This window comes from Xiphophorus couchianus, chromosome 2 (assembly GCF_001444195.1).
Source record: "Xiphophorus couchianus chromosome 2, X_couchianus-1.0, whole genome shotgun sequence".
In the NCBI taxonomy this organism is placed as follows: Eukaryota; Metazoa; Chordata; class Actinopteri; order Cyprinodontiformes; family Poeciliidae; genus Xiphophorus; species Xiphophorus couchianus.
Genome location: NC_040229.1, coordinates 19,244,872 through 19,262,502, shown reverse-complemented (window position 1 = coordinate 19,262,502; position 17,631 = coordinate 19,244,872). Strand labels below are relative to the sequence as shown.

Here is a 17,631-nt window from a genome sequence, read left to right as displayed (position 1 = left end):
AGACTTTTGTTTTCATCAGAACCGATTTCAGATTTTTTTGTACAAACAATGTTGCAAATGTAGAGCCCACCAAATGCATAAAAAATTGAAACATGCTGTATTTTTATATGACAATGTGGAATCTGAACAATAGAGATATGATGCATGAGGATTTTAATTTGAACATTTGATTTTTTTAAAAGTATATTAACAATGTAGCAATCAGCAGGATCTGATTCCAATTCAATCATGAGTATGCACAGGCTGTCTGACCATCTGACTTTTAGGATACAAGCGACTTTAATTTACAGAGTAGTAAAAAAATACAAAATCACAGCTAATTTCTTAAATCACAAGTACTTTCCCTGGCAGGATAAACTGTGTTCTGGTTGCATCAGGTTTTGTCAGACAAAAACTGTGTTTTATTCTGAATAATGACATCACATGTCCCTTCCACTGGCAATATTGCAATATGTGTGCATGGAACAGAGGACAAAAGAGTGACAATTAAAGAGATAGATGCAGCAGTGTGCAAGAACAACTTTGATGCCATCAGTTAAGATAATAACACAATGAAGTGTCAGTGAATGTCACGCTATGTAAAGAGGGGTCACCAAATGCCAGATAAGTCAGGGAGAAGATTAGACGTGAATTTGCTTGTGAACACAGGCCAAAGAAAGAAGCCTTTTATTGACACTGCTTTTATCTAGAAGCCAATCATGGACCAGTCATTTGTCAGCTGCCTACTGGAACCAGCTTGTTCACACACTGGCAAACAATTAGCTGTGTGGCATTTCATAGTGTCACGATTAAACAAAAGGAACCTGCACTATCTATGTGCGCAGGTCTTTTCACAGATTAGCTTGTGACAGGCTCAGCAGTAAAAAGATATTTGAACATTGCTGTTAACTATAGCCAGCTGACAATATTATTTAAGTTTTCTCAAAAATTGCTACAATTAGCATGACGCTTTGGAAACACCACCATTTCTCTGATTGATCCGCTCTATTTTACATTTGACAGTATGCAAAACTCCTAAAAATGAGTTAGATTAAATAAAACAATTACAAACTTTATTTGTATCAAACATCTAAAAGCACATACACTTTCTTTACAATTTTAAAAAATCAAAGCATGTAATAAGACAAAGTAAGCTTCAAAATTCCAGTGAATATTAATATTTTACTTGTATGCGTTTCTTGCACTGTGCCTATGGGATCTTTTTAAATTTAATTTCATTTAATTTTAACTTAAGTGAATGAGCATGCAGGCTTCCCAAAGAACATTTCACAGTATCAGTGTCAAAACACGTAACACAAATTTGTCACACATGCTTAAACAGCTACATCAAACATGTGTTCCTTTTTAACTTACATTTTCAAAAATGCATTTCATCAACAACAAAACAAAAACACACACAAGCTTCATTGTGTTTAGTATTCATTTTTTAGTGCTTTTGCTTAGCTTTTCATCTGCAAAATATTATGTAAACACAACTTTTGAGGTCTCACTGGCGCAGCTCAAAAATGATCTCAGTGTCAATACAAAGGGAAACATAAAAAGAAATAGAAAATAAAAATAGAAAACACTTGTAAACAACTTAAACACACCTATATTTTAAAAAGTCAACTGAAAACCACGTTCAGATGTTACAATTCTGCACATAAGGCATGAAAAAAATAAATTAATGAAATTGTCACTTCTCTGTCTCCCTCCATCCTCTTGCATTCCTTCCAAACTTGTAAACCAGTCTGCGCCCATCCACTCGCTCTAAAATTTCTCTCTTGTAATAATATCTGTAATGGAGACAGGAATAAAATTCATTTTAGAAAATTCATTATATATATATATATATATATATATATATATATATATATATATATATATATATATATAGTTTTGTTTCTGTTTTTTATGAGGTAATTCAAAATGCAGATTTGTTATGACTAAAGTGTTATCCTTAATTTTGTAAAAATATATATCAAAAATTAACCAAAAAATAAATTCTTCTATATAATAAAGGTGTGTGTAAGAAATTCCAACAAACCAATGTAAGGAGTTTATGGCATGATACATAAAACTGACTCAACTCATAAGGTTTAAAACAATTCTATCAAATACTGTGGAAAGGTTCTGTGAATTTCTAATATTAAAAAAGTAATCAAAACATTATCTCTCTAAATACTCAGGTGTTTAACAAATAGAAATACATTTTGGTAACTGATTTATTTTATCTAACCTAAAATAGGAAAACAAATGACTTAATATCAAGACAGGGACAGAAAAAGAAGGCAAGTCTTCTTATGCACTGTATCTAAAAGTCTGGTTTGAACTGCGTGCCTCCGGGTTGCACAACCAGGATTTGACCTAAAGGTGTTACGATGAAGCTGGTATGTTATTTGACACCGTTTTTTGTTTGCTTTTGCAACACCTCAGCACCTGAACACAATAGTTGTTCACTCTGTTGCTTTCTGTCTGACTCGGTTTTCCCCTTAAGATTTTTCCAATGAACAAGAAACAATTTTCCATATTTTTAATAGGTTTGTTCTTTATTCTTGATATTTCACTTCCTCGTCCCTCATTAGCATATTTTTTCTTTTCAGAACAGTATTTTCTATTGTTGAAAATTAAGACTTTAAGACTAGTTTATAAATATTTAATACAGTTCAAAGTGTAAAATTTTAATGTTAAGGTATTCATATTTAATCTCAATGTGCTTGCTTATAACTCCATAAAGTTTAACACAATGACTCCCATTTTGTACTTCCCATAAAGGTTATACAGACTTTAAATTTTATGTAATGAATTTGGATAAAATATTTTGACTACTTTTCTTTTGTTTTTATTCTTTATATGAGAGTGAGAGCACCAGTTTTGAAAGTTGCAAACTGCAAATCATTTAACAGCAAGAGAATACATAAAAAAACACCTTTGTCCTCACACTGACACTACGCTCCTTTGACACTACACTCCTTATGTCCTCCTGATACATGTGATTTGTACAATAGTGAAGTTAAAGCTGCTCTGACTCAACCAGCCAATATTTCCTTGGTGAAATTCTCTTTTTTCTGTCTGTATGTTAATAACATATAGTAGGAATGAATATGAGTTAATCTGACAATGAGCAATAGAAACACATTAAAACTGTTAAAACTGTTTTTTCAGGTTTTGGTTGGAACCCCCAAGAATGCAGTGATAAGAATTTGATCAGAGTTACTTTCCTTTAGATTTGGAAAAGGAACAAGATAATGTTGAATTTCTTGCTTATGACAAATTACACAAGTTGAGACAAAAATAATACTGAATAGTGATAAAACTGGTGGAGAAACCAAAACAAAAATTGTAATTTATTGATTGCTAAAAAATGGTATGGAATGCAGTCATTCCCACAGTGTGTTTACGGCATGCAAACATGAGGTTCTGTATTTGTGTAGCTACATTTGTAAAACTTGTGTGGCTGTACCTCATTGCACGACTTAGTTTCTCATAGGTCATGCTACTGTTATTCTTCTTCTTTCCCCATAGCTGAGCCACAGCCTCAGACTTCAGGAAACGGAAAACCCCCTCTGTTCGATCTTCCCACTTGATCAGCCCAGGGTTTCTCTCTGGGTTCAGAAGAATGTCTCTGATGAACTCCCATAAGTGGGTTCCTCTCGGGTCTTTTGGAACAAAAACAAGAGGCAGTAAAACAACTGACATAGTGGAACTAAGACAACTACTTGTAAGCTGTGTTTCTATTACTTACTGTGTTTTTTGACCTGATGACTTCGACTAAAGGACCGTTTAATGTCTGAAAGAATAAATTAAAACTTGGTGAGCAGGCATTATTCATCAATCAGTCAATCAGCTCCAGCCACTGTGTTGCATAAATGTTTTTTTCTTTTCTTACCAGGACTTGAAGGGGTGGGAGAGACATTGGGAGCATGTGAGTGAACCAAAGGATCATAGACTTCTGAGTAAAAAACAAAAACAAACCAAAAAAAATCATAAAATCATCAGTCAGACAGCTGTTTGAATAAAATGTGTTTTTGTTAAGCAATCCAATTTCGGAAAGATATATTTGCTTTACCTCCGGGTGGATAGCTGACATCTGGAAATGGACATAAGTCAGCTGTAAAATGGGTAAATGTGAGTAGAAGGAACATTTATTGGGAATCAAATAAATAGCCTTAAGCAAATCTTCCCAAACACCATTGATGCTGTATTTCAACTTACTTTCATGTTTGATCTCCAGCTGCCCGATATCCACATGGTACTGGCCTGTGCATCAATAAAGAGGGAACAAAAAAAATCATTTTAGCACAAACATTATTTGCTATGCAATATTTTGAAGACTGAATATTTCGATGGTTAGGAATTAAACAATATAGTTTAATGCAGTTTTTTTCCCCACTAGACAATGTAAGTTGACAGTTGGGTGGGTTGAATTCCCAAGAGAGGCAGGGTGTCATTAATTCTGTTAAGTGTGTGTATGGTTTAACAACAACACAAGAACCACAAGAATCAAGCTGATCAGCTGGCATGAGCACTATGAGCAACTTTTCACAGATTTTGACATAACTGTGAAGTATCTGTGTTGCAAGGTGTAAGCTGAAGCAAATTGTATCCATTATGGTTTTCAGAATTTTAGCCTGTGCAAAATCTTTCAATATTCATGTTTGAATTTTTCTGCCTGATTTTCTGATTAGTTTGACTAATTTTTAAAAAAAGGGTTTGTTTGCAAGCTTTAAACAAGCCTCTGTTGAATGACTGAACAGAAACTATCAAAAAATACCCCAAGCAGTGTGCAAGATAGCCTGACATTACATCAGGTACATCATAAAATCTGGTACATTGCTTTGAGGCATTATCAGACAATGCTTTTACAAGGCAAACTTGGTGAACTGTGTTGTATCTACAGATTTTAATAACTTGGCATGAACATTTCTGCTCTGATTGGTGGTTTTGTGTCTGACAAAAATACTTTGGACACTGATGTAGTTTTTGTAGCAGCACTATGTTGTGAACTCTGGATTCCCATTTGTGCTTTGAATTTTAGACACCTATTCTTGGCTTATTCTTGTTCTTTTTTTGCCGGTGTCCAAGAATGGTAACCACATGGATGTTTATGTGTCAGGTAAATTAGCTGCGTGTTCCAGTCAGGAAGAACAATGGAAGCACTGAAGTTTTATTTTACCATGCCTTGCAGACAGGAGGTTAAACCTGTTATACCAGGTTTTCTGGCACTGTTTTCGCTTGAAGGACTCTTAACTTCAGATGCTAGATAAAAGATTATGTGTTTTTCTCATTTGTTAGACATGAAAATGAAATATCTCAGTTGTCTTGTAAGCTAAAACCTACACCCGAGAGAAGCTAAAGGTTAGAAGGTGATTCCTTGAGGCTCCAAACATCATGTTTCTTCACAAACTCTAATTAAAATCAATAGATGAGTCATTTTCTGCTCCTGTTTACCTTCACGCCCCCTGTGATTTGTTAGACGAGCCACTCCAGAAAGAGAAAACAACAAATCTATCACCTCCCCTCGCTTTAAGTACTCCAGCACCATGCAGTGCAACCCCTGACTGACTTTTTGATCCCTTCTCTGCTTCATTCCATCTACACTTTGTCCCACACACAACACTGATTACACAGCCTTTCTTATACTTGTAGTAATCGTCTTTTTTTCTGGCCCCCAGAACCACTCTCTCGCTCATACCTACCACCCGATTTTAGCTCTGTGATGCTGTTGTAAAGAATGTGTCCCACACTGCCAGCAGCACGGATAAAGTCATGGTAGTTCAGGCTGCAAAGCTGATGGCCGTCCATGTCAAAGTTTCGGAAGGGAATGTTGGAGGCATCAATCTGGTGGATATCCATGACCTGCTGCAGCCACTCCCACACCTGGTACTTGCTCCAGAACTGAGGTTGGGAGTCATGGGACCACAGGCAACTTGTGTAACTGGACATCACCAGTGGACCTGCATACAGAGGTCAATAGTTAGAAAACAAAAAATTGTGTTTGCTGTTGTAGACAACCGTTAATTAGAAAAACATATTCAAAAGTTTTGCCAATAATTAATCTGAAACACAATTCACTCAAATTCACTTGATTCATTTCTCAGGCAGGAATTCTGGATTCAGACCCCTTTCCTGTGAGCTTCAGGCCCACCAGGTGTGTAAGTCATCATTTCTGAATGAGTTTCACTCCGTATTCAAGCGTCACAGAGATGGTTTGCTCAACGGAAAGCAATTAAAACTTCAAACAGAATGTTTTACCAGATTTTCTTCAGACATTTTAGGATTTTATCTGGACAATTTCACCAAGTAATTGATGTCAGGCAAGACTGCCTATGTGATGCCTGGAAAGAATACTGTCAATTTCATTCTGACTTAGACAGTGTGGGTTACAGTCCTTACCGTTGTGATAAGAGTTAGCAGGTCCAAAGGTGGCGGTCAGAGGGCTTTCCAGGGAGACGGATGGAGTTATGCTCATATTGCAGATTTTAAACTCTGACCATGGCTCAGGAGCTAAAGTACGAGAGGAGATTTGTTACTCAGTGATTCTTGAGAAGTGGGACAAAATGGGTTTAAATTTTCCCAAAACTTTTTTAAAAATTATTCCTCAAGCTTATGCATTCAAGTATGACAAATAATGTTTCGGAAATGTAAAGATGCTAAGGTCCAGGCTCCCAGTTGCAAATTTTTTTGAAAATTACATTTTTAGTTGACCTGACCTAGAACTTTGTTATCACCATCTGACAAAAATAAATATAAAATTATTTTTAATGACCCTACTAGTGATATTTTTACTCAGTTTTACAGACAAATGCTTCTCAAGAAACAAAATAAATATTATTTAAAACAAAAAACAACATAAAGTCCATCTGACGGAGTTAACACAGAACTGAAGGTTCACAAACTAGTGAGTAAAATGAAATACTTGTTACATGTGAAGTAATGCCATTTATGTAAAATACATTAAAATGAATTAACTGCACAGATTTGTCAACACTATCACTGAAAGAGTCACACCGTCGGCTAAAAACTCTGATGGAGTTGACATCTGACGGAGTAGACAAAATGCCAAACTACCTCAGTTTATATGATGTTATTCTGAAGGCCATATTGTAGCTCATCAGGTCCATGAAATCTTTACAGTATACTAAAATTAAGCATTTATTTCACAAAATTTCGTCAAAATTTTGTAAATTGTCAGTTTTGGTGTTGACACATCATAGTTGTGACGAACAGCTTAAGAATAAAACGGAAGAAAAAACTAAAGACTAACATATGCTAAGAGCTGCTTAGCAAAAGAAGAGAAAGGAAGAGGTCATGGGATCCTCAGAAGTTCTGATGCCCCCCAATAATGCCTGATTTTCTTTTTTTACATTATTTTATGTCTGATGGTGTTGACAAAAACTTAGGACAAATTTCAATTGAGTTGGAAAATGTATGAAAATGATTTTAATTAAATTTCTTGATACTTTTAGAATTATTTATCTGAATACTTATACTTAATTGTCATAATATATTTTCTTAGTATTCTTTAATTGTTTTAATCTATTATTATGTATTGAGTTCTGCTCCAGGACAAATGATTTTACAGACACCATCCACCTACTACAAAGTTTAAAATAAAAAATATTCAGCAAACACCAGAAGAACATACATTGTTGTGCTCACATGGACCAGGTTAATTTAGTCAGATAATTAAAAAAATTATATTTTTTGAATATTTTATTCAAATTTTGTGTTTTATCCATAGGACCTGTTTTGTCCCTCTTCTCAAGAATCACTGTACTCTATTAATAAGCAAAGAATCTTTGCTTGTACCCAGACAATTGTTATGTTTTTATGGGTTCTGCCAGGCAGCAAAGAAAAGCAGTATTATTGGGCTGGATGTGATTCTGGTAGATTTTCTCTAGCAAAGAAAGGAAACAGAATAAACCAGACTGAGCCCACAGCAAATCTAGCAGCAAATCTAATACCCAGTTTATCAGATGCTGCATGTTTATTTTGAGCGCATGGAATTGTGTGAATGTATCCGCTTTTATCCATCAATTTTGTGTGTGAATGTCTGCGTGGGATTGTATGCAAGTGTGGAGAGACGAAAAGGCAGAGACTGTCTGTAGTCAAATTGGGGTACCACCAGTCCTAACCGTAGCCTCTTCCCACCCAATGTTGTAGAAGTGGACAAAAACGACACCATACAACATTTACTTTACAGTATATTTTAAAACTGGCTCATCATTCCATTTATGATACCAATAACTGGGGCTGCTTAATCGTCCTGCCATAAAACTTTAGGTGAAAACTGATACATTACATATAAAAGAGTGTTTTCTAGAGCACTAAAAAGGAGAGGCACAAAGCCTTCTGTGTCTGCACCATTAATGCGCTGAATAAGCAAATTTGTCAGTTGGGTTTTACTTCTTGAAGGAAGTTCATTTGTATATGTACGGTGCAAAAACTGTTTAATTTGTCTGTCTGTGTTTGAAGTGCATCAATTTTTGCTCCTGCCACTTTCAGTCAAAAAACTAGTTAACATTTCCATAATGAATGCATTTTTTTCCATGTGAGTTGATCTTATCAACTGACCGAAAAATAATTCCTAACAGTAACAAATATTTTTCAAGATTTCTTTTTTATTTTTTTATAATTTTAACTCTACATATTGCAAATATAAAATGTAAATAAAGGAATGTTTCAGACCTAACTCTGCGTGTATTTGCATGTGATGCAAATATACATGTATCAGAATTTCACCACCTCCACTGTTTTGGTGGCAGAAGTTCTTCATGTGCACAATAGCTGACTTATAGTTTTCATAGTTCACTGTTAATATTGGATTTTAACAGTGAGTTGCTGTTACAAGTCTAACAGGTGCTGCATTCTTGAGAAATGAGGCAGGCAGTTACTCATTACTCATTAATACTGGCACTGATAAAGTAAACTGGTGTTTCACAATCTGGTTTCTGTGTTTGTGGTTCTGTTTGCACAAGATATTTTCCAGTACTTATAGACATGTAAGTAGCTAGATGTGTAAAGACTTTAAATGATCAAATGGTCACCTACCGTCTAATGTCATGGTAATTACTAACTTATTTTAAGTGACTCCACCATAAATCTAAGTCTTCACCTTTTCCCTGAATAATCTGGGTTGCTCTTTTTTTGTAGGCATTAAATACAATGACACCAAGTCTTATTATACACCATGATCACAACAGTAGTGCATGAGCACGCAACCACCCTACTGACATATATAACTGAATAACCTTTCATCTAAAAAATCTGGTAAATCACTTGTATTAAAAAAGCCTACTGTGTCGATCTTTAAAACATGTTTTTCCTTAAGACCGGTGCCGCATGCCATCAAATCAAGCAGGATCAACTCCTCAGCTGTCAGTGTGCCAAGTCTTCAGACGTGTTAACCCTTAGTGTCAGTCACTGCCATGCACATATCTTATCAAGGCGGCAGAGTGGTCTACGTCAGTACGTGAAATCAGAAAGCTACTTTTATTGTATACCGTAAGCCGAGTCATAGCAGAAGATCACTCAATTTCCAGAATCATTAGTGAGAAGCCATTTAGCTTCTGCAAAAGAAAACCCAAAGATAGTTTGCTTTCATTTTCACAGTAATCTCACAGAGGCAGAGAAGCTTACAAAGTGTGCAGGTTTTATGTTTTAATTGCCTTCATATAAGCAGTTTCTACAGTCGATCATATATTGAAGAATCCTCACTGTATTCAGCCTGCATTTCTTGTAAGTATGGTAAAGTTACACATACCATCAGCATGGGTTTTACCGTAAACAAGAGTTTGCTGAGAAGGAAATAGAAAGAACTTGCAGTTATTTTGATTAAAGCAAAATTTGCCACTTACCAGAACAGAACAATGGGACCCCACTGGACCAAACTGATAGAAGTACGACGTAGATCCTCCGCTTATCCAGTCGGACAGATCAATCCAGCTTCAGATGTTTCTGGCACTGTGGTTTGCTTACGCTCAGTGCCAGGTGAAGTTAGTTGTCCTGCTTTTCAATGCTATGAATCAACAGATGTATACAGGCTCTACAGGTGCTACCCCACCACAATGGGATTTTTTATCCACTTAACTTCCTTATCCCGCTTGATTGGCTCCCTACAGGTTTACACAAGGTAGGTATTTGCATAATATGCACCCACGCACGCATACACCCGCACACACCCGCACACGCCCGCACACACCCGCACACGCCCGCACACACACCTAAGATAACTTTTGCATTCCTCATTGGCACAGTTCTTCTCACATTTAACACATGCTTACTCAAGCAAATAAATTCACACTTACAAGGAGACATGTAAACAACGAACACACACACACACACACACACCCATCCAGGGTCCAAATGCACGACGATGCTCCAAAGAGAAAATATTAAGATGTTTAAAAAGAATGCTTACATGGTTGCTGAGTGGAGTTAAACATTACAGGAAAAAGAAATTCTCCTGTGTTAATATGTAGCACAGTATTTGGTTTTCTTTCAGCATGATGAACGTTGAGCTGACAGGCTAAATAGGAAGATCTAGATCTAGACTTAGTTTTCAGCTAATTTAATTTTTTTTTAAACAGGCTAGTACTGCACCACAGAAAAATATTTAAAGAAGATTCAGCAAAACATTAGCTTTATTGAAGTTCCACATTTGCACAGCTCAGATTTTCCACTGGAATAGAGAAGTTGAAAATGAAGTTCATGCGAAGGGCAGGTGTGGGCTGTGATCATCACTTAAATAAGTTGTTTTAAACTTGACTCAGAGATACAGATGGATCCAAACTAATAGCTTTGGCCCTAATGCAATAATTTACAAGTGGTTGCATGAAGGTAAAGATGGCTTGCTGTAAAGTCGACGCAACACAAGTGATTGTTTATTTGTGTTGAGACTATATTTGTTGTGAATTTGCACTATACAAGTAAACTGAATTGTATTAGAATAAAAATGACTGACAGATGATGATGTGTAACAAGGACCAGTTAGCATCACTTGTTAATGGTATTCCTGGAGTTTTATTTCTTGGAATTAGTTGTTGTATACTGAACACATTTACGTGTCATACATTTCAATTTGTAATTTGTCCCGTATTTGACATTTGTGAGCAGCAACATATGGTCTTATGTCAGACATATGGCCAGATGTTTGGACATGTTCATCATAGATATGAATGTGGCACTGACTTTATGTTTTTAATAATTTATTTAGATCATTTTTTATCCAGGGTGGATAACTAAAAGTAAATTATACTAAGCTGCTTTGAAATTATTTAGTCTTTTCTCTCATCTGAACGTGGTCATAATTGCACAAAGACCTTCCAAAATTTAATTTCATTTTGTTTGTTTGTTTTCTGCCTTGAATCAGACTTTTAAGCCAGTCCATCATTTATTCGCATGGTTAACATCAGGCGATTCCACAAGCTTAATGTTAGCTTGCTTTATATGTGTAAAGACCAGGTTTGAGATGATAATCTTGTTCGAAAACCCAACTGTGTCCAGTTTTCAACGTAATGACCCAAACATTCTCGGTATAGAGGAAGAAATATTTTTGAGAATGATTACAAACAGTACATGACACAAGCCTGATGTGCATTTCTAAACTAAGTAACAACTTAATAACTGGCATCAATTTATGAGTAGCCATAAGCTAGGAGTTGGATGGCAGTTACAAAGACACTACACCAGTAACGAGGTAAATAGCTTTCTTTTAAACTAATTTCATGTTAACTTTATGCTGTATGTGTTTATTTCTTGCTAAACACGTTAATCTCAAGCTCTTGGTCCAGAGTTCAAATTACAATTAAATGAACTCCACAAAGAAAAATGTTAAAAAAAAACACACAGATCAAATGATAACGTACGCTAGTTAATGGGAGCATTAAGGCTGCAGTGTTACTGTTTGATGAAAAGTCTCTTCACAAGTGTGAATGACGAATGTATGTACATTTCAGACTGCCACTGTACATGCACGTTGAATGCTGAGACAGTATAAGATGCACAATGCATTGATGACTGACACTGTTCTCTCACAGCACAAAAAGTTCAGGGCATAAATTAATCAAATAAAATCCCACTCTTTTTTAGTGTAGAGTTTGTTCTCATCCCAGCAGTGTGTGTGTGTACTCTGGTTTCCTCCCACACTCAAAAACTTGCATGCAAGGCTATCTGTTCACTCTAAATCTGAGTATATGAACAGCTGGTTGTTCTCTGTGACTCCATCTTGAGCCTATGAGGGCCTGGAGGCCTGTGAGTGATGTTTATAGAGTGATGGATGTACTGGGCTCCACCTTTTTCCACATTTCGTGCACAAATATGAGTGAAGGATGAGTTGTGCGATGCCAAGATACACCTGTGAATTTCTGTTTGCTTTGTTGTTTTCCCCATGTCAATTCTGTCAGCTTTAAATCTCTTATTTCAAATAAACTTTTTCCATTAAACATTGTCTCTGCAGAAACAAGTTTGGAGAGAAAAATAACTTTACTGAAGATTCCTTTTCTGCACATCTACTGTTACTACTGGCAATGATTAGATAGAGTTCAAGCCTTCTATTTTTGTTTGCCACCAATTAGGGTTGGTGGAAATTGTAACATCTCTCATCTGACACCTAGATGTAATCTGTCAGTGTGTAACATTTCAGAGCCTGTTGGGACCAGAAGCAGTACTAGGATCATGCTGATAATTGAGATAACTTTGAACAGGGTTGTACTAGACAATAGCAAAAAGTCAGTGAAAAAAAGAATAACAGGTTATTCGCATAGCTTTTTGTGCAAAGTCAAGGATAAAAAAAATTATTTGATGCAGAACAAATAAATCATATTTATTTATCATGCACTGATATTGATTTATGTAGTCAAGCATTAATATTTCATAATTAAATAAAATAGAATAAAACAAGCTTTGCGCTATTAAACTGCATATTTCATCATCCCAACTGGCTTAGATCAATAGCTTTTCCTCATTCCATAGGCTCTATGATCCATGTTTGGGTGTCTGTGCTCTGCAAGTTCAAAATGCACTTGCCTTGGAAGTTCTTCCTCTCCAGTGTGTGTACCTCGGACTCTTTCCCGCAGATCATCCTCAGAGGTAATGAGGGATAGCATGATTATCTGTAAAACTTTCACTCCTCTCCCCATGAGCACCAGATCACCGCAGTTCTAATTGTAACCCTCGGAACTGCTGATCCCTTACAACTTAAAAGAAATTCCCCCTATCTGGGTTTTTAGATAGGTGGCATCAGTCCTCTTGGCTGCTCCGTATTTGCGACACGTTATTTTTGTTTTCCAGTAGCTGTGCATCCAGGGGTTTGTGAAGAATGAAACACCTACAGAGAATAAAGGGGACCCAAGTGGTTTAGAGTGCAGTCTGAATGCTTAACCAGGTTTTAGTACATGAAGATTAATGTGGCAATAATCAGCAAATGGAGGTCACCCACTTCTTATTGCATTCAGTAGTTGGTCTGTCTAATTTTTAAAACTCCTCTCTTCATCAGACTATTTATTTGCCGACTGACCAGGACAGCCTGCTACTTAGAGTTTCACGTCGGGGTTCATCATTTTGCTTTTCTTTTTATTTCTGTCAGGGTGGTTGTGGGTCAACATATGTAAAAGTCCGTCGGGAGAACAGCAGCATAAAAAAAAGAGAGACACAGGGGGAGAGATCAAAGTCTGTCATACAGGCTTCACTCCGGGTGAGTCAGCCAGCCAACACTGTGAGGAAGCAGTGAAGCCATCCTCCCAGATACAAGGAAATGTCATCCAAAAGCAGTCTTTACAGGCAGTGCCATCTATTTCGGGGAGGGTTAAGTCACTCTCCAATAATAGTTCCCGTCTGATCCATTTATATAAAGGTTCATGACTTGCTTAGTAGAACTGTGACACATTAATGCTTTTTTTAAGGATGCGGTCAAAAGTTTCTCCATGACAAGAGCGGCTGTCAACACTGTCAGTCAGAGCAAGCAGACATGACAGGAGGAGGGTACAGTTGTCTGCTCCAATGAACAGTAACTTATTAGCAAGAGTATGTCTATTACTGTCCCAGTTGCCTCCTCTCTTTCATTAACCGCTTATCACACTCGTTAGTGTCATCTTTAATACTTCACATTTTGATTAGCACATGATCCATGGGGAAGGAAGGAAAAAATTCATTTTATTAGTGTCAATTATGGCTACAAATGACAATTTTACTGCCTAAATTGTGATTTTACGTTTCCCCCTTGTCAAAGAACAGTGGGTGTGTAATTACAGTAATGAGAAGTGCAACAGAAGAAATGAATTATTCACAATCCTATTTTCTTTCTTGTTCTCTTTTACTCTGCCATGTCTTTTCACTCAGCATCAGTCTGGCTGCATCGCTGATTACATGGGAGAACATGGGTTCTGTGTGTCTCACAATGTATGCGTGTGGTGAGCAAGAAAAAAAAAAATCCTGTTCTTACCTGCACGGTGTCCAGGAGCATGACTGCACTCAAGGTGATTGCGGTGTAGATTTCCTGTTCACCCATAGGTGACACTGTTGTCACATGCGCAACTGGCCATCCCTGAAAATGAGGTTCTGTGATGAGTGAGCAGCACAGATGTGATATAAGAAACTGTGGGCGATGAAACACTCTCCCTGACAGTTATTGACTATGCTGCCCATGGATGGTACTACTCATATGGGTTACAGTTACAGATCCTACATACATTATTAGCTTTTATCGGGAGGTGTGATACATGAGGGAGAGGGAGAGATTAGAGATGAGACGCCAGGGCAGCACAGATTTCAAGGGGTGCGTTGCCAATTTGTTGTGACAGAGTTGTGCTGTCATATTGGGCTGCCGCAGCCAGTGGCAGCCCCTCGTGTTTCAATTATCACCTTTCTGAGGTGGACCATCAGCTGTGGCTCTTCCAAGGCAACAATGACTGCTTTTCTCAGTGTGCTAAATATCTCTAGTAAAACACAGGAGAGAAGCATCCGGTTTTACACAAACCACAACCCCCTAAAAAGTGACTCTGTCCAAACTTCAAGGTAGCAGAATATAAGGATTTCATGAGAAAAATAGAGAGTCACGCCCCAGATAGACAAGTCAACTATTTTCTATGCACGCTGTAAATCCAAGTTACATAGAAACAAGTGAAACGCCATTGTTGAAAGAAAGCCAGAAATTGCAGTTCATCACAATTTGTGAAGGAGGCACAGCAGACAAGTGAAAGAAGGTGATCTGTTCACATGAGACAAAAGAGCTGTTTTTCCCCATACATGCAAAATTTAAAGTGTGGTAGAAAACTAACTATTTAATCAACATAAATATGCCACCCCCTCAGCAAAACTTAGTGAAGGCAGCACTATGCTGCGGGAGGTGATTTTCATTGACAGGGAAAAAAATGCTTACCAGATAAGATGAGGAAGCTCAGGGCAACCCCCCCCCCCTGACTTTTTAAGGCTACAAAAGACTTGATACTCCAGTGGGGGTTCACCTTCCAGCAAACTAACAACTTTGAAAATGTAGCAACAGCTGGTCTCAAAGTAAATTAATATGTTTGAATAACGTTTTTAAAGTCCAGGCATAAGTCCAATTAAGAATCTTTGGCAGGCTGGATACTTCTGTCTCTGGTTATGTGACAAAATCTGGAAAAATAATATGAAAAAATAATATGTTACGTTTCCCTGTAAAAGCAGACAAAGTAAAGTCTAGAACTATGGCTTCCACTACAAATTCTTAACAACCAGAAAAACACAAACCTACTTTGGACTGTGTACCAAAGGAGTAAACACAGACATTCAAATGAATAGTGTGTTTGTAAATAATTTCAGCAATTTTACTTTATTGGCTTGTATTACTTCATCCCCATGGGATGTGTTTGGTTTGTATGTACTACTTTTACCAAAATAATCTTTACTGCACTGAGTGTAACTATTTAAAAATGTTCTTTTCCTTCTTTCTTGCAGTACTGAGAAAACAAATTAACCGCAGCAACAAGACAAATAACATGTTAATATTACAAATTGTTTTTCAATAAAGATTAATTCAACAGCAGAACTATTGACACAGACTATGAGACTAGAGGCTTAGGAAACCATTGCAGTTGTTTTTAATTGATTACATGATAAGCGTGAGACCATGAGTTTTTATTATTTAACATTTTGACATATTTAGACTTTTCTGAAACATAATTTGGGTTTTTATTGTTTGTAAGCCACAATAAAAATATTATAAGAAGAAGCAAATTTATGATACTGCATTCTTTGTGTAAAAAATAGAATAATAAAAATATAGAATTTTTAGACACACTTGTAGGTACAGGAACATATGAATTCTACTTTGAATTATAAAAGTAAAATTATATTATATATTTGGAATTAAAATTATATATATATATTTGTGAAACAATATTTTCTATTTTTAAGAAAACATTTTTTTAAATCTTTTAATAAGATTAAAACATTTGGCATAAGTTTATCTGTAGATCAATTATTTGATGGTGGTCCATAAAATCTGGTATTTCAACATTTTATCAAAATGTTGAAATACAAATACCCATGATTTTATCATTTGATTCATTACTTCATGACGTATCTGGACATTTATAAAAATGTAAGGTTTGCATTTTTTAAGTCAAAGTGAGTCTGCTGTGATTATTAATCTGGAGGAAAGAAAAGAAACCCATGTTGATACTAATTAAGTCAGTATTTCTTTAAAAGCTATGTAAGAGCTATGTGGAATAAAACTATCAGTGATGGAAAGCAACACAAAATCAGTGCAGAAAAGAGAGTGACAAGAAAATGATCAAAAGTGTGCTCTGATTAGTTTATTAGAAAGACATGGGCAAGGCTTAGTTGCTATAGAGACATGGAGAGAGCATCTCATTGCTTAAGGAGAAAAATAACACCTCTTACATTGTCAAAATTACGGCCACTCTTTCTCCGAGATACGCTGAAAAATAAAATAAAATGTGACACTTCTAAGCCGAACTCTTGAAATCCTGCTATTTTCAGCTCTAAATTTCTCTTCCCTCATAAATTCTTTTTTTTAAACAAAGCTCCGTATCTTAAGCATTTCATATTGCTATGTAATCTGAACAGTGCACGCTGTTTCCAGACTGCAAGTTTTTTTTTGTTTTTTTCCTGTAGCAGTGTTGAAAAGAAGAAGAAAAAAACAGAATGCAAAATCATTGTTATGCAGAAAACACCTGAATATAATTCATAAGGTCCAATTCCAAGCATGCATGGATCCTGGATCCAAAACCCGATCCCTGTTTGAGTCTGAATTATTTGTTGGCATACTGGAGATCTGTTTTAAAACTTGCTTCATGCAGGCATTGAAACTTGGAAAGAGTTAAAGATTAACAAGCTGTTCAGTAGATAGTTCTAAAAAAATGAAATGTGAGGATAAAGGTACAGTTCAACACGTTACAAAAGAAACAAAGCCAGGTGATTTTCTTGTTTTTCCATCTGATTTCAGAAGCAGACAAATTTCAAAGAGGAGGTCAGTAGCTATACTGTTATCAAAAATAATAATAAAAAAAAAAAACAGGACGGTTCTGATAGGTTTATTTTAATTCCTATCTAGCAAAGATTCAGACCAAGGCAATTGTCTTTTCTGCAGAAAATGAGGGAAGATCCGAGACGCGACAAATCGCTGTAAAACACTGTCTTGGATCAACT

The 17,631-nt window shown here is 36.2% G+C and overlaps 1 protein-coding gene across 2 annotated transcripts; it reads right to left on the bottom strand.

Moving 5' to 3' along the window:
* Window positions 1-1,025: 1,025 nt before the first annotated feature.
* Window positions 1,026-10,053, bottom strand: ehf (ets homologous factor). 2 transcript variants are annotated; one of them, XM_028002445.1, is made up of 9 exons: window positions 9,840-10,053; window positions 6,376-6,486; window positions 5,679-5,936; window positions 4,195-4,239; window positions 4,049-4,069; window positions 3,869-3,931; window positions 3,725-3,769; window positions 3,443-3,638; window positions 1,026-1,775 (listed from the first exon to the last, which is right to left on the bottom strand). In XM_028002445.1, exons 2-9 carry the CDS (start codon window positions 6,449-6,451, stop codon window positions 1,676-1,678), a joined length of 804 nt encoding a protein of 267 aa, XP_027858246.1. In that variant the 5' UTR covers window positions 6,452-6,486; window positions 9,840-10,053; the 3' UTR covers window positions 1,026-1,675. The 2 variants fall into 2 exon arrangements, with proteins under 2 accessions (XP_027858246.1, XP_027858238.1); XM_028002437.1 differs by having other exon boundaries at window positions 4,049-4,090; window positions 9,840-10,051.
* Window positions 10,054-17,631: the final 7,578 nt, after the last annotated feature.

Excerpts from the sequence above, each read along its gene's own strand:
- ehf (XM_028002437.1), bottom strand. The coding sequence starts at position 6,451 with ATGAGCATAACTCCATCCGTCTCCCTGGAAAGCCCTCTGACCGCCACC. Across the intron at positions 5,937-6,375 it reads TGCTAACTCTTATCACAACG|GTCCACTGGTGATGTCCAGT; the intron begins GTAAGGACTGTA and ends CTCTGTATGCAG. Across the intron at positions 3,770-3,868 it reads TCCCACCCCTTCAAGTCCTG|ACATTAAACGGTCCTTTAGT; the intron begins GTAAGAAAAGAA and ends TTATTCTTTCAG.